General features: G+C 42.9%; 1 protein-coding gene across 2 annotated transcripts in view; it reads right to left on the bottom strand.

Moving 5' to 3' along the window:
• Nucleotides 1-9017: 9017 nt before the first annotated feature.
• Erich3 (glutamate rich 3) overlaps nt 9018-18525 on the bottom strand; it is a 102477-nt gene continuing 92969 nt past the window's right edge. Inside the window, exon 14 of one of the 2 annotated variants that reach the window (XM_029537180.1) lies at nt 9018-14711. In XM_029537180.1, the coding sequence (XP_029393040.1) occupies nt 12043-14711 (2669 nt within the window). In that variant the 3' untranslated portion in view covers nt 9018-12042. The remainder of the gene's footprint in view (nt 14712-18525) is intronic. The other variant, XM_029537181.1, reaches the window with a different exon arrangement.

Here is an 18525-nt window from a genome sequence, read left to right as displayed (position 1 = left end):
TCTCTCTCTCTCTCTCTCTCTCTCTCTCTCTCTCACACACACACACACACACACACACACATACACACACACGTTCCTACCTACCTAAAGCACACCATGTGTGGTTCATGAATTTCATTTTTCAGATTTGACCATGAGCATGTGGCTATTCTAACTCCTAAGTTAAAAAGCCCTCCTAAGAGCTTAGAAAGGCTCCATCACTCTCAAAGACACCTCCAGATTTTCCACATATCATTGCCATGATATACAGAACCCTAGACTTGACCATGCCCTATGCAAGCTCTGGTCACTGACAAACCTAGGATGCAGGTGATAAGTGCTTTCTGTGCACTGCGTTCCACACACAGACGACTTTCCCCCTGTTTTCATGATGTCTCTTATTCTACTAATCAATGTGCTATGTGCTGTCTCAGCAGACTGTCTGCGCTTAGACTTCACATCATCACTGTATCCTTCATCTCCAGCAGCTCCTCCAGTGTTGCTCTGCAGGTAGGAAGGACTCCCCCACCCGCCCTTCTGAAGTTTTCTCATTTGCATGAAAATGAGGGACTTCTTGGCTTTGTCCTCCCCAAAGTTACTTCCCTAGGGCTCCTCTTCTTTTTATAGCTCTTCTCACCTCTCAGGGGGTTGATGTATGCAATGCACATGCAATATTCCTGCCTTTAACCCTTTATCATCATTAAACATGAGGGTCATGAATCTTAAAATATCAGCCCAGGAGAGCAAGAAATAAACACTCAAGTAAGGTCTGCCCATCCTTCAAGCCATGGTTCTTTCTGTACCAAGAACAAAGGGCCACTAGATTGATAAGCTTCCACATTAGAGGCGAATAATGGCATGGCAGGCATCTGATGTTGTCCTCTGCTTTGCAGAATACAAAACTGATAACTAAAATTTTCTTGTGGGTCAGGGGAACTGGAGATGTGACTCAGAGGAGAAAGGGCTTATCACTTAGATGTGAGTGCTGGAGTGTACAGAATGCACAAAAGCTGGGCAGGTATGGTAGCATCCTCTAAACCAATCATTCAGGAGGCAGAGTCAGGGCATCCCTGAGAAGGTGGCTACCTAAACAAGCTGAAATTGGCAAGTTCTGGGTGCACTGAGAGATTCTGCCTCAATAAACAAAGAGAGACACCAAGGACAACATCTGGTATCAACTTCTGACCTCTATACATACCTGCATACACATGAATATGAGCACACACACACATACACACACACTCACTCACCATACTACATATGCATTTACATGTGCCAAAAGGTTTCTTGGTGTGTCCACATAGTCACTGAAAATCTTCTATCTCTTGGAACACAGAATTAATGCACACTTTGGACAAGTTTAGCTGGTCAAATCTATGCAAAGCAAGCACATTTTTAAAATTCCAGTAATTAAAATAATTGGCTGGCTGCAGAGACTGTCCCTGTTAATTGGTCTCCACTGAAGAAACATTAAGCTTTAGGGAAAATGCATGTTTAATGGGAGTAATAAGTTATTAATACAAATGGAAAATTCGGCAGAATGTGCAATAGCAGGTACTGGATGCTTGGAGATGCTAGTGGAGGCTAAATTAGCTTGTTGCTTTCCCCTACTCTATCCATTAAGCTGTTAACTGATTTAAAATATTAATACAACTCAAGAATCATAGAGAAAAGCTTCGTCATTGGCAATTTTTCCTGTCAAATATCACTGCTATATTATGTGTGATTAATCATGATATAAACACACCATGCAATTAATCAGAGCTACCTTGACCAGACAGCAAGAGCTTGCAAACCTTCATGAGTTCTTTTCTGTGAAAACGGCAACCCTTCTTTAATCCCATACAATTTGATGTAAACTGCTTTAAAGCCTTAAAAGTCCTGATTCCTCATAATTTGTAGACTCCATGTTGTCCTCTTTTCCTACCACATTAACTTACTTTTTTTATTTGTAAAACATTAAAAACTGCAAAAATAACACCATTGATTTTAAAGCAGCTATTGTCTGGGTCTCCAACAAGAAGATGACAGAGCAAACAGCTCGCAAATGAATGTTTGCTGTCACATTAAACTTCATCCCACAAAGCCCCTGGAGAGCTAGAATAAGTCATGTGTGTGCTGTATAGTGCCTGTGGTTTTAGCCAGGTTCCCTGGCCCTCTTTATCTCTCTTTGAAGGTCTAGGTAGAGACTTGTAACCTTTCCTTCCCATTTCTCTTTCATCTCTGCTATTTGTTCTCAACCTGTGAGTAGCAACCCCTATCATGGGACAACTTAAGGCCATCAGAAAGCAGTTGCAAAATCAGTTATAGAGCTTCAGTGTAAGCAATGTTATGGTTGGGGGAAGGGGTGATTGCCACACAAGGAAGTGTATACAATGTTAGGTTAGGGGCCACCACATGAGGAAGTATCTATAATGTTATGTTGGGGTTACTGTCATATGAGGTAGTGTCCACAATGTTGGGTTAGAGGTCACCATAATATGAGGAAGTATATACAAAGTTACAGTTGGAGTCACCACCACATGAGAAGGTGTCAACAATGTTATGGTGGGGGTCAGCACATGAAGATGTGTCTACAATGTTGTGGTTGGGGTCAAAACCACATGAGAAAGTGTTTTAAAGAATCACCATTTGGGAAGTTGAGAACCACTGTTCTACACTACACAAGTTCCCACTCTAATGTTCTTTTTGTAAAGTTTTACTTGAATAATAATTGTCAGGAATTGTTATTTAACGAAGTCCTGGTATTCCTCACCTAGTTTCCCTCAATGTAACATCTTCTCTATTAGCTTTAGTAGAAAAGAAATCAGGAAATTGACACCAATCCAGGGACCCTGAGAGGTGACTGGGCCATAGGGATTTCAGCCCCTCTGCTAAAGTTTATGAAAGTAGCATCAAATCAGACAACCCCTTCCCTTAGCCCCCACCCCAAGATAAACTGGGGACTTGTTCTTCACAAGACACCAGACTTGCTGAATCCTTGATCTTGGATGCCCCAGTCTCCTAACATCAAAGAAATAGAAGTTCATTGGCATAATTAACAAATGTAAAACTTTTGTTACAACAGCACAAAGACAGCCCAGCCCTTGTCTTAGAGGAGCCAAGAGTCCATAAACCTATCTCATTTTAACCAAGGCAACAGATGAGGTATAATAAAAACAGGGGTGGAAGAAAAATGGTTTCTCAGACTGGAATACTTATTTTTTTTTGCTCTCTAAAGTTTCAAACAACTTAAATGTTTCCTTGACCCATCTGTGAACTCTTCCTTGAAGTTGAAATAAGAGAAGAAATGGCACTAACCAGAGCATCACTTTTAAATGCCACTAAAAGGAGAATTACTGTGTTAAATGCCAATAACAAGACCATTGAGATGTTAAAATCTCTTCACAACCATTTTAAGACAATTGTGTTAAACTCTCATTTAAGCTTCAGTTTTTCATTCCGGCTCCACTAGCAGCATTTTTACGATCAAAAATCTCTCTCTTGGAAAAGTTGAATTTATGAATATTTTGTGCTTAAAAATACTTGGAAATTTTATTGATTCTCTTAGTTTTCAAGTAAGTGATGTTATTAAAATAAGGATTATATTAAAAGCTTGTTTTTTTTTAGAAAATAAAGAATTCAAGTAGAATATGGAAAAGATAGCATGAGTCAGCTGTAATGTGGATAAACAGAAAGGGAAAATCAAGGTTGTGCAGCAGGCAGGTGGAAACTGACATTAAAACTGGATATTAAGCTTTGAGCCCACAGTGACAGAAAGGTTTATTAAGTGTTGCACTAGAAAGGACAGCATCATCCACAGAGTAAGCTTAATTTACTTCCCTCACACGTCTAAGAAGCAACAGAGAACAGAGGCAGCAGAAGTGATAAACTATACGGGCAGATTATGGTCAGGACGCCAGCCACCAGAAGCACCGATTTTCTAATGGCCTGCTTTAGTGGTAACTACAATAATTAAAGAAACACTTTAGATAAAATGACAAGAGGTAGAAAAGTTTAACATGCAGCATAAGACCATCAAACGTACAGAGGCAATCTGGGCATGGTGACTGACACCTGCAATCAGCCCCTCACTCCTGATGCTGAGCCAGGATGACGGCCAGGGAAGTTCAAGACTAGCCTGGGCTGGACAGTAAGCTTCAGTCAGCCTGGACTGCAGAAGAGACCATTGATCAACCAAATCCAAGAAACAAACATCCTAACAACAACCAAANGAAAGAAGTGGCCTGGGACTGAAGACTCCAGTGCACTTTAATACAAGAAGATAAAACCCATGAAAATAAAGCCCACTGGCTCCACTGACCCCAAAATGGCACATCTACAGAGAAATGAAACGCAGAAAAGTTGGCAGATAGCCCTGAAGAAATTACACAGGACCCAACATCTAGACGCAAAAGGTAGAAAGAGCAATCATAGAGCTTCGACAGGGTCTTGGCTCAGCTGGGGTCNGGCATGAAAAGGTCTGCATTGCCTTTGCCACTAGAGTTTGTGTCAGGAGCATAGTGCAAGGTGTCAGTGTGAGTGTGTGTGCAAGAGTATGAGTATCTGTGTGTGTGCGTGTATGGGTGAGAATCTGTGAGTGTGTGTGTGACAATGTGAGTGGGTTTATGAATATGTGTGTGTGGTTGTGTGTCTGTGTGTGTTTATATGAGAGTTGGGAATGTATGGGTATGTTTCTGGGTGAATATATGTGGGAGTGTGTATGTGGGTGTGTGAATGTGTCTTGATGTGAGTACGTGTGAATGTGTGTGTGTGTGTGTGTGTGTGTGTGTGTGTGTGTGTGTGTGTGTAGTGTGCAGTGTGTGTACACAGGTCAGCCCACACTAAAGCAGAACTTTGCTGATGTCTCCTCTGTATGGCACTGTTTTCTGTCTAGGCTGTCCTAGCTCCAGGTCTTGAGTGCTGCCTTATCAGTTTGTGCTTTACCATTTATAAAAGTAAATAAATAGAGGTAACTCTGTCGTAGCTTATTAAGGCCTAATAAGTAAAATTGTTCCTGAATAAACACAAAGCAAGTAACAGTCAAAAAATTGTAGGTTCAAGTTGTCTGTGTTGATTTAAATTTGCTTATGAAATCACATCTTCAATCTAATGTACCATCTCACTAGTCATTCAGATTCTAAATCAGTGGTGCAAAACCTTGGCTCCACAGAGCAACAGATGGTGAGAAGTTTGGTTTTGTTTATTTTCTAATTTCTGATGCCCAGTGCATGCTACCAGAGATTTTAAATGTGGTGGTGGGTATCACAGAAGACTTCCTTTTTTTCTTTTTTTTAAAAATTAATTAATTTATTTTTTACACTCCATATTTTATCCCCCCCACCATCCACCCTCCAACTGTTCCACATCCCAAACTTCCTCCCAACCTACCTGTCTCCACATAGATGTCTCCAACCCCCCACCCCACCTGACCTCTAAACTCTCTGGGGACTCCAGTCTCTTGAGGGTTAGGTGCATTATCTCTGAATGAACACAGACCTGGCAGTCCTCTACTATAAGTGTGTTGGGGGCCTTATATCAGCTAGTGTATGCTGCCTGATTGGTGGCCCAATGTTAGAAAGATCTTGAGTGTCCAGATTAATTGAGACTGTTGGTCCTTCTACAAGATCGNCTCTCTCCTCAACTTCTTTCAGCCTTCCCTAATTCAACAACACTGGTCAGNTGCNTTTGTCCATTGGTTGGGTNCAAATAACTGCATCTGATTCTTTCAGCTGCTTGTTGTGTCTTTCAGAGGNCAGTCATGCTAGGTCCCTTTTTGTGAGCACTCCATAGCCTCAGTAGTAGTGTCAGGCCTTGGAACCTTCCCTTGAGCTAGATCTCACTTTGGGCCTGTCACTGGACCTTCTTTTCCCAGCAGGCACTACACAAAAACCTTCATGGTTCACTCATTGATTTAGCAGCAAATATCACTTTAACACTATGGAGACAAAAATATTTTAAGAATGTATAGAGTCTTTGGCAAATCACTCAGTAATGAACAGCAGGCCAAGAGACATGGGAAGCACACAGTATCCACCACTCATTCTGACTTCGATACCAGGACTCTCCAAACAGGTATGTGAAAGCATTAGTGCTAGTACATTGAACATCTGTGGTGNTTTGCATGGTTGGTCCAGGGAGTGGCACTATTAGGAAGTGTGGCCTTGTTGGAGTAGGTGTCACTGTGGGCGTGGGCTTAAGACCCTTACCCAAGGTGCCTGGAAGTCAGTCTTCTACTAGGTGCCTTCAGATGAAGATGTAGAACTCTCAGTTCCTCCTGCGCCACGCCTGCCCAGATGCTGCCCTGCTCCCCCCTTGATGATACTGGGCTGAACCTCTGAACCTGTAAGCCAGCTCCTATTAAATGTTGTCTTTTATAAGACTTGCCTTGGTCATGGTGTCTGTTCATGGCAGTAAAACCCTAAGACAGAAGTTGGTACCAGGGACTGGGGCATTGCTGTGATAGGCCTGACTATGGTTTTTTTTTTTGTTTTTTTGTTTTTTTGTTTTTTGGGAGAGTGGATTTGGGGACTTTGGATTTGGAGAGCAGTGGGATGCTTTAAATGGGTTTTAATGGGCTATCCTAGTAGACTATGGAAGACTTTGTTACTGAGAGTGATTTGAATTGTGAGGTTTCAGTGGAGAATCTCAGTATGTGGCCCAGAGACTGCTTTGTGGTGTTTTGGTGAAGAGTGTGGCAGCTTTTTACATTTACATCTGAAGAGTCTGCCTGATGCTATGGTGAAGGGACTCTCTCTCTTCTGGTTTTTTAATGCTCTTCCTGACACATTTCTCTGCCACTAAACTAATATATATGTTAAATTTTAATTTAAAAGAAAAATCCCTAGGACCACGAAGCTTTTTGTATTAAATTTCTTCTAGATTGAGCACCATTGGAATTATTAGAAGTTCACATTTGATCAAGATCACATACATGCATCATAAATTTTAATAAACATCACACATGAAAACTTCAAAGTTTTATCTCTAAGAATGAGTGACTTATATTTTTAATTAGTTTATGTGACTGTGAAAAAACATTATTGACTGCTAGAATGAGAGTACTCAGCATAGGCTTTATCCACGTGGTGTTTTATTTTTATAGATGTAAAAACATAACATTCATGCATATCACATAACTAGTAAAAGGATACGCTGGAGCTTGTAGCATTGTTCAGGAACACACTTCAGAGAAACTCCCAGTGGCTAATTTAACTAAATTCACCGGAAAATAAACTACTACCTACTACAAAGCATTTTTTAATACAGTATCAGCTGAAGGTTCAGTCTGATCCTCAATTAGTTTTGTGGGAAGAAAATAGCTACAACTATTCCAGAAGGTTCTGTTAATCATTCATTAAAGCTAGTCCTTCAGAACGCATCACATTTCATCTCTTTGGTTAAACTGGGTCATTCGATGACCAGCAAACCACAGTAAAACAGAAAGTGGGTGAAAACTCAGCCTCGGTGGTCAAGGAAGTATAATGGATGACCTTGACCACAGGCTGGCCCTGAGGTCATTCTAAGACAACGTGCCCCCCTGGAGGTCCAGCCTTGGCAATAAACCATAAAAAGATCCATCGCCCCTCAGGGAGTGTTTTCACAACAGCTTGAAGGTCTCTCTGCTACCATAGTACCCAGACTTCTGATAATCAAGGAGGTTTCTCCCGTCATGTATGAGTCCTTACCACACCTTTAATTGTAAGTATGCACTAAATAAAGACCAGGAGACATCTGCGAAGCAGATAGCCCAACAGCAGGTTGTCTCTTAGAATTTCTCTGTACCTTCTTTTCATTTTAAAAATGGGTATACTGCCACATTCCAAATTACTGTAAGGGTCACACAGATGGCTAAAGAGTCCAAACAGTCTGGAAGAAATTATAAAAGAAAAAAGAAAAAAGAAAAAACACGTGATTATTAACTACCCTCACTTTCATCTCTTAACATGAGTCCCAGCTATGGTGGTGGGCGTAGTTTCCCTGTCATCGGGTGTATCTGGAGAAAGAAAATTGAACAAAAGAAAAACCAGGGAAGGGTTAGGTAGAGTGGTTTCTGAAGGGTTAGTTTGGAAGTGATTCTTAAGGAGTTCCAGCTTTACTTATTCCCATTCTCTCCTGCCTCTTCTGTAAACCATGGTGACAGAGAATTTCTTTCTCATGACAAAATTGAGTGTAGAGAAGGACTGAAGGAAATATTACCCGAGGTCACAGGAACGTCTCCGGAGCGTCCTTGAGCCTGTTCAAATATTTTACCCACTAAATACATTCCTTAGAGATTTTTCTCTCCTTTGTTCAAACAATCATTTTTCCAAGGGCACGAACAGTGGCAAATTATTGATCATAAGGAGGGTAGAGAACTCACCTATGCTGTAAATTTACCTCAGTGAAGTTTATAAAGTGATGGGAAAGACTTTCTTCAAAATTCAATCGAAAGGCCCAATTCTTCTTAAGTTTCCTTGGCAGTCTGTCATCTCCTGAACCATGTAAAACTCCTTGTTCGTTGGTGAACACTGGATGAAAACACTCCACACACTCACACACACACACACACACACATACACACACACACACACATACACACACACACACATACACACACACACTGTTAGCAGATGTATCAGTAAGAGATTTTCTCCTTCAACAGAAACATGTGAAGACCAACACTTAGTGTCCTAGTCTAGAATATTTCTAGGCATAGTGTCTGGTGTTTCCAAAGCTAGTCTAAGGTAGAAGCTATGTGACCTGAGATTGACCGTGACTTCAGACAGGCACTTAACTACACTGACCTCCGTTTATGCTTGTCGATAAAGTGGTGAGAGTAACTCTCCTCTCTGGCATTATCCCAGGAATCTAGGAGATGCAGATGAAGCAGGCAGTCTACAAACCCATACACTTAAAAGTACAGCCCAATAAGGCTGCCCTCCTTTATCTGTTCTTGTCATTCAAATTCTACAAGAAAGTATCACAAAGCATCTTAAAAGTCAACTCTTCTTTGTCAAGCCTGCAAATGTATTGTTTTTTTTTTTTTAATAATGAATAAACTATGGGGAAGAAATCAGTTTCGCAAAGCATAATTTTATTGGTGTAATATTTGCAGAGATAAAATTTACTCAATCAAAACATCACAACACAGAATTTCACAGTTAAACCCACATGCAGATTGTAGAATTACACTACAGGCTGGGCTGATGGAAGGTGTTAAATATAAAAATAATCCAATGCAATTTCCATTTAACACATCGCACAAAACTCTCTTTTCAAAGTGATTAAGGAGTTTCCAATCTTTCTCATCAGTACTGTGTTTAAAGTGCTCTGTGGCAGAGGGGCAACACCAGGGGCAAATCCTGTAGAAGGCACAATAATGTGGATGAGTAACACATGGAACCACATGTGGAGCGGATGATATCCAGTCACAAACCAGAGCATGGGGCAGGGTTGGATTCCATCGACTTGTTCTTCAGTGGGGAGAGGCAAGTCTTCCAAACACACTGCATACAACCCTACTGAAATGAGCTGAAGGGTGGCGTCATCATTTTTATGGTGACTATCATCTCCTTCAGATGACCACACAGGAGGACATGTGGATCAGGAAAGGCATGGAGACAGAGAAGAACTTGACAATACTCCTGTGATTTGCTTTACAACCAAGATGAGATCTGTTCTAACCAATGACCTACCTCAGCAGTGTTTAGGTTGTGGAACACTTTAGAATCACCTCAAGGGTTTTCTATAACAGCAGTTTCTATTCCACCCTCCCCAAACTCTATGCAGTTTCTAATTATGGGAAGCAGCAGGCGGTAAGCTTGATGTATTGGCGTTCCTGGTGAAATGATCTGTCCATTCTCTGTGCCAATATGCCTGCTCTGGAACAGCTCTGTCTACCACTGGTTATCACAAAGCTCCATTGTTCATCAAAATTAAAACCATCTATACCAACAGGACACCTTGACAAGAGAAATACAAGGCAGATGGAAGACCGCATGACTCCTCAACTTTGGCTACATAATAGAATCAAGAAAAAAAATTAAAACATTGATGCATTTAAACCTAGATATATCTGAAGCTTTTGTGGGCCAAAAGTTCACTCATAAAAGTGCACCATAAAAGGTTGATTCTTCTCCTGGCTGGGAAATTGCTGTCTTGGAAATTTTTCATCTCCTCACTTTTAAAAAGGGGTCAACAGTGTGAGTTTTGGAGCATGGACTGTGTTAAAGGAATCCCAGCCCCTAGGAGCAGGCTGTTACCCAACAAGGAAATGTTATCTGGGTGCCATCTGGAGAGCGGTTGTGACTTCTGGCTTACTGTGCACTGTGGGGTCACTCAGGTTTAAAATAACAGAACCCTGGAGGGAGGGTGAGCTGCTGAGCTTCAGGGTGACATCAAGTACAGACAGTGTCGGATAGACCACATCTTCCCAGAGTGTGTATGGTGGACCACATCTTCCCAGAGTGTGTGTGATGGACCATGTTTTCTCAGAGTGTGTGTGATGGACCACATCTTCCCAGAGTGTGTGTGATGGACCATGTTTTCTCAGAGTGTGTGTGATGGACCATGTCCCCTGTGGTCATCACACCCCTCTCATGCTTACCTAGATTATATCTTGTTTACATTCGAGCAACCTGGTAGATAATGCTCCCAATAACAAAATGCTGAGAGCCACACATTTCTTCTCCACCAAAGAAAACAGGATTCAAACACACACAAAGGACCTTTTCAGGAAGGTTTGCATATTACCTTTCCCGTCCCTCAGGTGTAAATAGGAAGAGGTAACCTTTCCAAGAGTCAGTGAATTTCCAAGGTGGCTAAGATACAATACCCGTGCGTGAAATTGGGAGTAATATTTAACTGTCAGATAAGTGATTAAAACAAAATCAAGCCATCAGCCTTCTGGTAATCTTTGGTAAAAGTCAAATGTTTGAATAAATCATCACTTTGATTTAAATATAGGCACACTATCTGTGTGGGATATTCAGTATCCCCCAGTTCTCTGTTTGCAGCCACAGCTCCCTTGAAGGGACATCCACTTGAGCTATGTCACCATGGTTACTAACCTACTGACCAGTGTCAACAACTGAGACTGGCTCAGGCCAGCAGTGAGCTAAAAGAGACTCTGAACTCCTGGTGAAGAACCTGCCTCAGTCTGTTCCCACTCTGCATCTTTAACCAAGACAGTTTCATAATATCCTGGGAAGAAAAAAGATATTACTGATGATAAAATCACTCAAAATAATAGTAAGTATGTGCCAGCGATGTGGTGATATCTTGGAAACAACAGACTCTGTAAAGTAAATATATTTTGGTGTTTACTAACACTATTCAAAACTCAGGTATTTTAAACATTGTATATTAAATATGTACAGCATTTGTAATCTATGCATGGAAAACATACATTGATTAAACTTTGTAAAACACCAGAGGTAAAAGGATAGAAGCATTACAAGATTAAATGTCCACAGACGAGCTTTATCCCATCCTTCAAAAAACCAAAGCCATGGTGGCTTTTGGTGTGGATTTTATGTGTGTATGTGTAAAAGAACTCTAATGTGGAGAGTTCAAAAGTGACTTTTAATTCTTTATTTCTGGGCTCTGTAGCTGAGGGCACATTCTTCTCTGCATGCTTTTTAAAATTCTCATATTTTGATCATGCTCTTTCTCCTCAGTGTCCGACTTCTCTCTCTATTGTATATTTTGTCCTTGAGCCTTGTAAGACTTACAGACCTCACTTCAAAAAACCCTGTTTACAAAGATGGCGAATGAGTCAAAGACCACAGAGAGAGCTGATCTGCCTCCTCTGCATGCTTTAGCGCCTCCTCTGCATGCTTTAGCGCCTCCTCTGCATGCTTTAGCGCCTCCTCTGCATGCTTTAGCGCCTCCCTGTGTCCACCAAATCCATGGAGCTGAGCAGCATGGAACTGAAGAGCACATAAGAACATGGGAGACACTAGTGAAACCTGCATCACAGACAGGAGACGCATGCGAGCTTTCTGGATGTCCTGGAAACACACCAGACTGGAGCTCACCAGATGCTTCTGAGTTCTAGAAAAATCCAGTTTCCTTGGAGGTGCTGCCTCTAGATACACTCTGCTAAGCTGTCTCTCTCTGAGACACTGATCCTCTGAACTCTTCAGCTGCTCCTGATTGGTGTTCCCCGTCCTTCCTGGTAGCCCCTGTGTCCTCCCCAGCAGTACCTGTGTGCCCAGAATCTTTCGCTTCCCCTCCCTCTCTGTCCTGTGCTTCAGGATCCTCTTCCTGTTCAGTCTCCACCGTAGCCCCTGCTGATGTCACTTCCTCCACCACTGCTACCTTCTCTGTTCTTGGCGTCGCGTCCTCAGTCCCTGTCCTTTCTTCAGCTGCTGCTTCTAGAGCCTCACCTGCCCTGTCCCGTGTTTCCCTTTGAGCATTTGCAGCAGAAGAGGCCGCAGGGATCCTGGCAGCTGACTTTGACTCTGCCGAATCCTCCCTCTGCTCTGCAGTTGGTTCTTCAATTCCTCCTCCATGCGGATCCTCTTCAGCCTCCACAGTGCTTCCTCCCATGGTCCAGTTCTGCTCTGTCAGGCTGCTAGTCACTGTCCCTGGAGGATACTCTTTATCCTTGCTCCCTCCCCCCTGTGGCTTCTCATCCTTAGCTTCTCCACAGACCTCCACTGCCCTGGCGTGCCTTTCCTCAGGAAGGTTTTCCTGGGTCATTATCATGATGTCTTCTTGTGCTTGCAAAGGCAGGTCTTCCTCTAGTCTCTCTGACCCAGCACTGCTGTCCAGCTCCTTGGCAGCCCACTCTTCACATCTGGCTGTGAAAAAGCCCTCTGGTCCCTGGGCTTTGTCTGCTGGCTCAGGTCCAGGAGCTCCTAGCAGCCCTTCTCCATCATGACTGAGGCCCCTCCCCTGATGCCACAGAGCCTCGCTCTCCTGGCCTGGCAGCTCTTCTCCTCCTTTGTGTTCTGTGGCTGTGGCTTCACTCTCTTTTGGCGATTTCTCAAACTGAGGTGTTGCTTCAGACAAGGTAATGGTTCTTTCTTTGGGAGGATCTTCTAGAAGCTTTGTAGCCTCCCCCATCTCAGTAGCCCCTGTGGGTTCTACATCATCTGCATGAGCCTCCGTCTCAGGGCAGGGTGCCCAGTCTTCTTCCTCAAAACCCACTTCCCTCACTGTGCCCTCCTCTTCCCCTTTAACCTTTTGCTCTCCTAACAAGTCTTCTGTCTTCAGCACCTCAGGCCCTGTCTCCTCTTCTCTTTCAGATCCAGTTTCCCTCAGAGGTGGTGTGGGCCTCTCAACTTTCTCTATGCCTCCAGCTGCAACTAATTCCCCGGGGAACACTGCTTGCAGATCCTGTTCCATGGTGGATTCTGTGTCAGCTATGACTCCCTCCCTTGCTGTGTCTTCCTTACAGAGTTCCTCATGGTGGCCCCTGAAAACCTCCCTGGGGCTTGCTTGAGCTTCTCCTGTTGAGGCGCTGAAGGGAGCTTCTTCCAGAAATCCCTTCCTCTCTGTGGCTGCTCTCTCTCCCCCGAGTCCTGACTCTTCAGAAACACCCTTTCTCTCTGACCCTGTGTCCTCCACAGGCCCCATGACCTCCAGCTCCGTAAGAGCTTCCTCTTCACCTTGCTCTCCATCTGTTCTGGGGAAGCCCACCTCCCTCTCTACCTCCTTCACGTCAGAAGTGCCTGCTTCTTTCAGAACTGCTGCTTCCTCAAGAGTCTCTGAGCTGAGCCCGGTGCTGTCTGTGAACTCTGCCTTCTCCAATTCTTGCCCAGCTTCAGAAACTGCTGTTCCTATCTCCATCTGTGTCTGCAGCAAGGCCTGCCTGTCCAGGTTCTCGTCCCTCTGTCTGTCTGCAGCCTGCTCTACACTTAAAAACACAGAGCCTTCTGCTGCTGCCTTTCCTGAGGGGGTCGCCTGCTTCTCCCCATGCCTGCTACTTCCTGCCTTTCCTGCCTCTGCCTCACTAGCTACATTCAGATGGCGCTCCCCTTTCTCTGCAGACTGTTCTGCTGATGCTGGTGGAGCTCGTGTAGGACTCCTCTCCCCCAAGGGAACCTCTGAAGTCCCTGCTCTCTCCCTCAGTCCCACATCCATGTTAGCATCCTGGGAATAGCAGGTACCATCTTCCTGCATCCCTGCTCTCTCCCTCAGTCCTGCATCCATGTCAGCATCCTGGGGATGGCAGGTACCATCTTCCTGCATCCCTGCTCTCTCCCTCAGTCCTGCATCCATGTCAGCATCCTGGGGATGGCAGGTACCATCTTCTGGCATCCCTGTTCTATCCCTCAATCCTATACCCATGTCAGCATCCTGGGGATGGCAGGTACCATCTTTCTGCATCCCTGCTCTCTTCCTCAGTCCTGCATCCATGGCAGCCTCCTGGGGATGACAGGTACCATCTTCCTGCATCCCTGCTTTCTCTCTCAGTCCCATATCCATGCCAGCATCCTGGGGATGGCAGGTACCATCTTCCTGCATCCCTGCTCTCTCCCTCAGTCCCACATCCATGTCAGCATCCTGGGGATGGCAGGTACCATCTTCCTGCATCCCTTCTCTCTCTCTCAGTCCCGCATCCATTTCAGCATGCTGGGGATGGTGGGTATCATCTTCCTGCATCCCTGCTTCCTCCCTCACTCCCACATAGGCATCAGAATCCTTAGGCTGGGAAGATTCATCTTCCTTCATGGATTCTTCCTTCAGTGTGTGCACCTCTTGCGCAGCTTGCTCTGGTTGTTCATTTATGCCGATGGCTGCTCTTTTCTCTATCCCTAGATCTCCGTTCAGTGCCACAAAGAGAGAGAGAAAGAGAGCAGGGAGGGAGAGGGAGAGGGAGATGTGAGAAATAGGTCACTTAGATCAATGTATACAAAGCAGAAACTAAAATATAGAATTTTATAGGTTATGTATGAGATTATAAAGGTCATCAGAGGGACACTAAAGATATATATGAAACCTTCAGTTGATAAGATATTGTTAACTAACATGGACCATGATTGGAAAATACCTTTCCTTCATTGTGAAAAGAAATGCTTTCAAATTCAATGGACACATTAATATAAAAATTGAACATCAGGCACGTTGAAGTGAGCAAACACAACACTTCCCACTACTCTTATATCTTATTATCAATAAATTATCTCACAATTATAATGCACAGTATACCCTACTTTCATTTCAAAAATTAATATTTGAAAAAAACATTTCACAATAAGCATAAATGTATTTACGTGTCTTAAAACTTATAGCCTCCCACAGCATCAAGAGTAAGTCTACCTCAGTAGACATTTAGACACAGGGCCATGGTCCAGACACAGCAATTATATCACATACCACCCCAGTATGTTAAAGCATCTCTGGTTAGATTCAATCATCAAAAAATCTTTATTGTTGAGGTATGGCATTTTAGTAGAGATGCCAATTTGCATTCCATGTCAGGACACATGCCATCTATGCTTGGAAACCAATGTCATTTGTCAAAACAAGACCACATAGTGAGACTGGTCCTTGTGGTGTAGGTCAGTGTCCAACATAAGCAACATTCCTAAAACACTGCTGAAGTATTTCACAGGTTCTGATGTAAGACTCCCTGGAGAATCAGGATCCACAGGTCTGCTATGCCTTTGAAAGGTCGCTTGGGTTTCTGAGTATTTACTGGGTTATTCATCCTTCTGAATGATGCCTGCAGGATAGGTGAAAGTGGGCGACAGCAGATCCCCAACTGGAGGCTCAGAGAGGCAGAGCTTCCAAGGTGGTGTCTCAGCAGTGCCCGTTGCCTTAATGATTGATTAAATATTAAATCTGATGTATGATTGTGTTTCTGTTTGGTTCTCTTCTTCCACCTTCCTCTGTGTTACAGGGGTGGAATTCAGTCACAAGACTTGGCACAGGAAATGTCATTACCCACTGAGGCATCTCTCCAGCCCAGTTACTCTCATACTTTTCATTTACAAACTAAAGTTAGGACTGGGAAGGCAGCTCAGTCAGTAAGGCATGCTGTGTCCAGGTGTTGTAGTCCGCACCTGTAAATCAGCGCTAGGGATCAGGGGGTAGTTGGGACCCTGGGCATTGATAGCCTCTCCCCTGTTACTTGAAGAGTTCCAGGTTCAGTAAGAGATCCTGTCTCAGACACAACAACCAAACACAACAACAAATGAAACAGGATAAACAATGCTTTAGAAATGACAACCAAGGGTGACCTCTGACCTACGTACACACTTGGACACTCANCCACACATGCAAGTACACGCACACACCAACATAGACATTGTGGTGGTTTGGATGAGAATGAATCCCCAAAGGTCATGTATTTGAACATAAGTCATAAGAGATCCTGTCTCAGACACAACAACCAAACACAACAACAAATGAAACAGGATAAACAATGCTTTAGAAATGACAACCAAGGGTGACCTCTGACCTACGTACACACTTGGACACTCACCCACACATGCAAGTACACGCACACACCAACATAGACATTGTGGTGGTTTGGATGAGAATGAATCCCCAAAGGTCATGTATTTGAACATAAGTCATAAGAGATCCTGTCTCAGACACAACAACCAAACACAACAACAAATGAAACAGGATAAACAATGCTTTAGAAATGACAACCAAGGGTGACCTCTGACCTACGTACACACTTGGACACTCANCCACACATGCAAGTACACGCACACACCAACATAGACATTGTGGTGGTTTGGATGAGAATGAATCCCCAAAGGTCATGTATTTGAACATAAGTCATGTGGTTTAATACTTGTTGAAACTGCTTGGCAAGGATTAGAAGGTGTGATGTTTTGACTTGGAATTTCCTTCCTATGCCCCCTGTCTCCATTCTTCAATAGTAATATATATTCTATGCCATTGTGTATTGCAAGCATTGAGCTAGGGTTTTGTACTTTACAGGGTTTAGAATTAAAGCATTGCCTTGAGGATCAGAAGACACTTAGACTTGGATATTTATGCAATGTTGAGACTTTAAAAAGCCTACGGGGATTCTTGAAGTAGGACTAAGTTAGTTTTGCGTTATGATGTGGCTACAGGCCTATGGGAACTAGGAATTGAAATTTGGTAGGATGAATGAGTGTCCCCCATAGGCTCATATATTTGAATACTTGATCTCTGGTTGAAGGAACTGTTTTCGAATGATTAGAGTGTGGCTTTGTTGGAGGAAGTGTGCCACAAGGGGTGAGCTTTGAGGTTTCAAAAGACCAGCCATTCCCAGTGTTCTCTCGTGCCTCCTCCTTGCACATCAAGATGTGAGCACTGGGTGGCCTGAGTGCTACCATCTTGTGCTCCACTCCTCTCAAACAATAATGTGAAATTAAACTAAAGCATTTTCTTTGATAAGTTGCCTTGTGTGATGTCTATTCTAGGTTGTCAACTTGACTACATCAAAATTTAATTAAAATACAAAACACTGTACACACCCATGAGGAATATTTTTCTTAATTAAATCATTTAAAGTGGGAGACCCCACTTGTAATCCAGATCTTTGAGGTGGGAAAAATCTACCTTTAAATAGGCCATACCTTCTACTGACAGCGTATATAAAGGACACAAAGGAGGAAGCTCTCTCTCTCTCTTCATTTGTTTTCTCTTGCTCTCTCTAGTAAGTCCATTTCTGCATTTGCATTGGAGCCTACTTATTCAAAATTCAAGCATATGATAAAGACTGGATGAGATTGTTGGGCTTAGCTGTTGAATTATTGGATTAACTGGACCACATAGATACATTTTATACATTGTTACTCTAGAATACCCTGACTAACACACTTGGTCATGGTGTTTTATCACAGTAATAGAAAATTACCCAAGACAGATAGACATATACATACACATGTACGTATACACACAAAAGGACACATGTACAGATTCTACGAATTATTATAAATTATTCTACCAGTATATAATGTAAACTTATGCAAACATATCTTCCTTATTTTCTTTGCACACTTGAATTCTTAATTTTTTTGCATTTGTATATTGTATGTGTGGGAAGTGGGTGTTTGCATACCACAGTGCACAAATGGAGGTCAGAGGTCAACTTTCAGTAGTCAGTTTTCTCCCTCCACTGTGTGGAAGCCAGGGACAGAACTCAGATAGCCATGTTTGATACTCAGTCCTTTACCTTCTCAACTTGACCTTGATTTCACTTTTTGGTAAATATTTTACCTGTAGTACTGCCAGTACTGACAATCTAAGCAAAACCAAAACCCTGGTCTTATCTTCCCCTTTCCTTCCACACACTCTACAATGCTGACACTCCACCACCTCTTCAAACATTCTTTGTGGCCTGCCTCAGTCTCTTACCAGGTAGCACTGCAAACCACTTGGATGACAGGCCAAAGAGGACTGACAAGACATCCCCTTAAAATCTATATTTAGAAATATATTTTTACATTTTTACAAAGGTGCTAAATTTTAATAATCCAGATCTCTCAGTGAGCCTAAGTTTGGATTTTATGAAACATCTACTCATAAGGGATTCAATTGGTAATTTCCAAAACTGTACATAAGAGCTCTGGAGGGGATATATAGAGTCAAATTATCTGCCTAGATGACATGTAGCAAAGTCACCTG

Source organism: Mus pahari, chromosome 4 (assembly GCF_900095145.1).
Source record: "Mus pahari chromosome 4, PAHARI_EIJ_v1.1, whole genome shotgun sequence".
Lineage (NCBI taxonomy): Eukaryota > Metazoa > Chordata > Mammalia > Rodentia > Muridae > Mus > Mus pahari.
The sequence above is the reverse complement of the archived record's forward strand: the minus strand, read 5'-3'. Positions and strand labels throughout refer to the sequence as shown.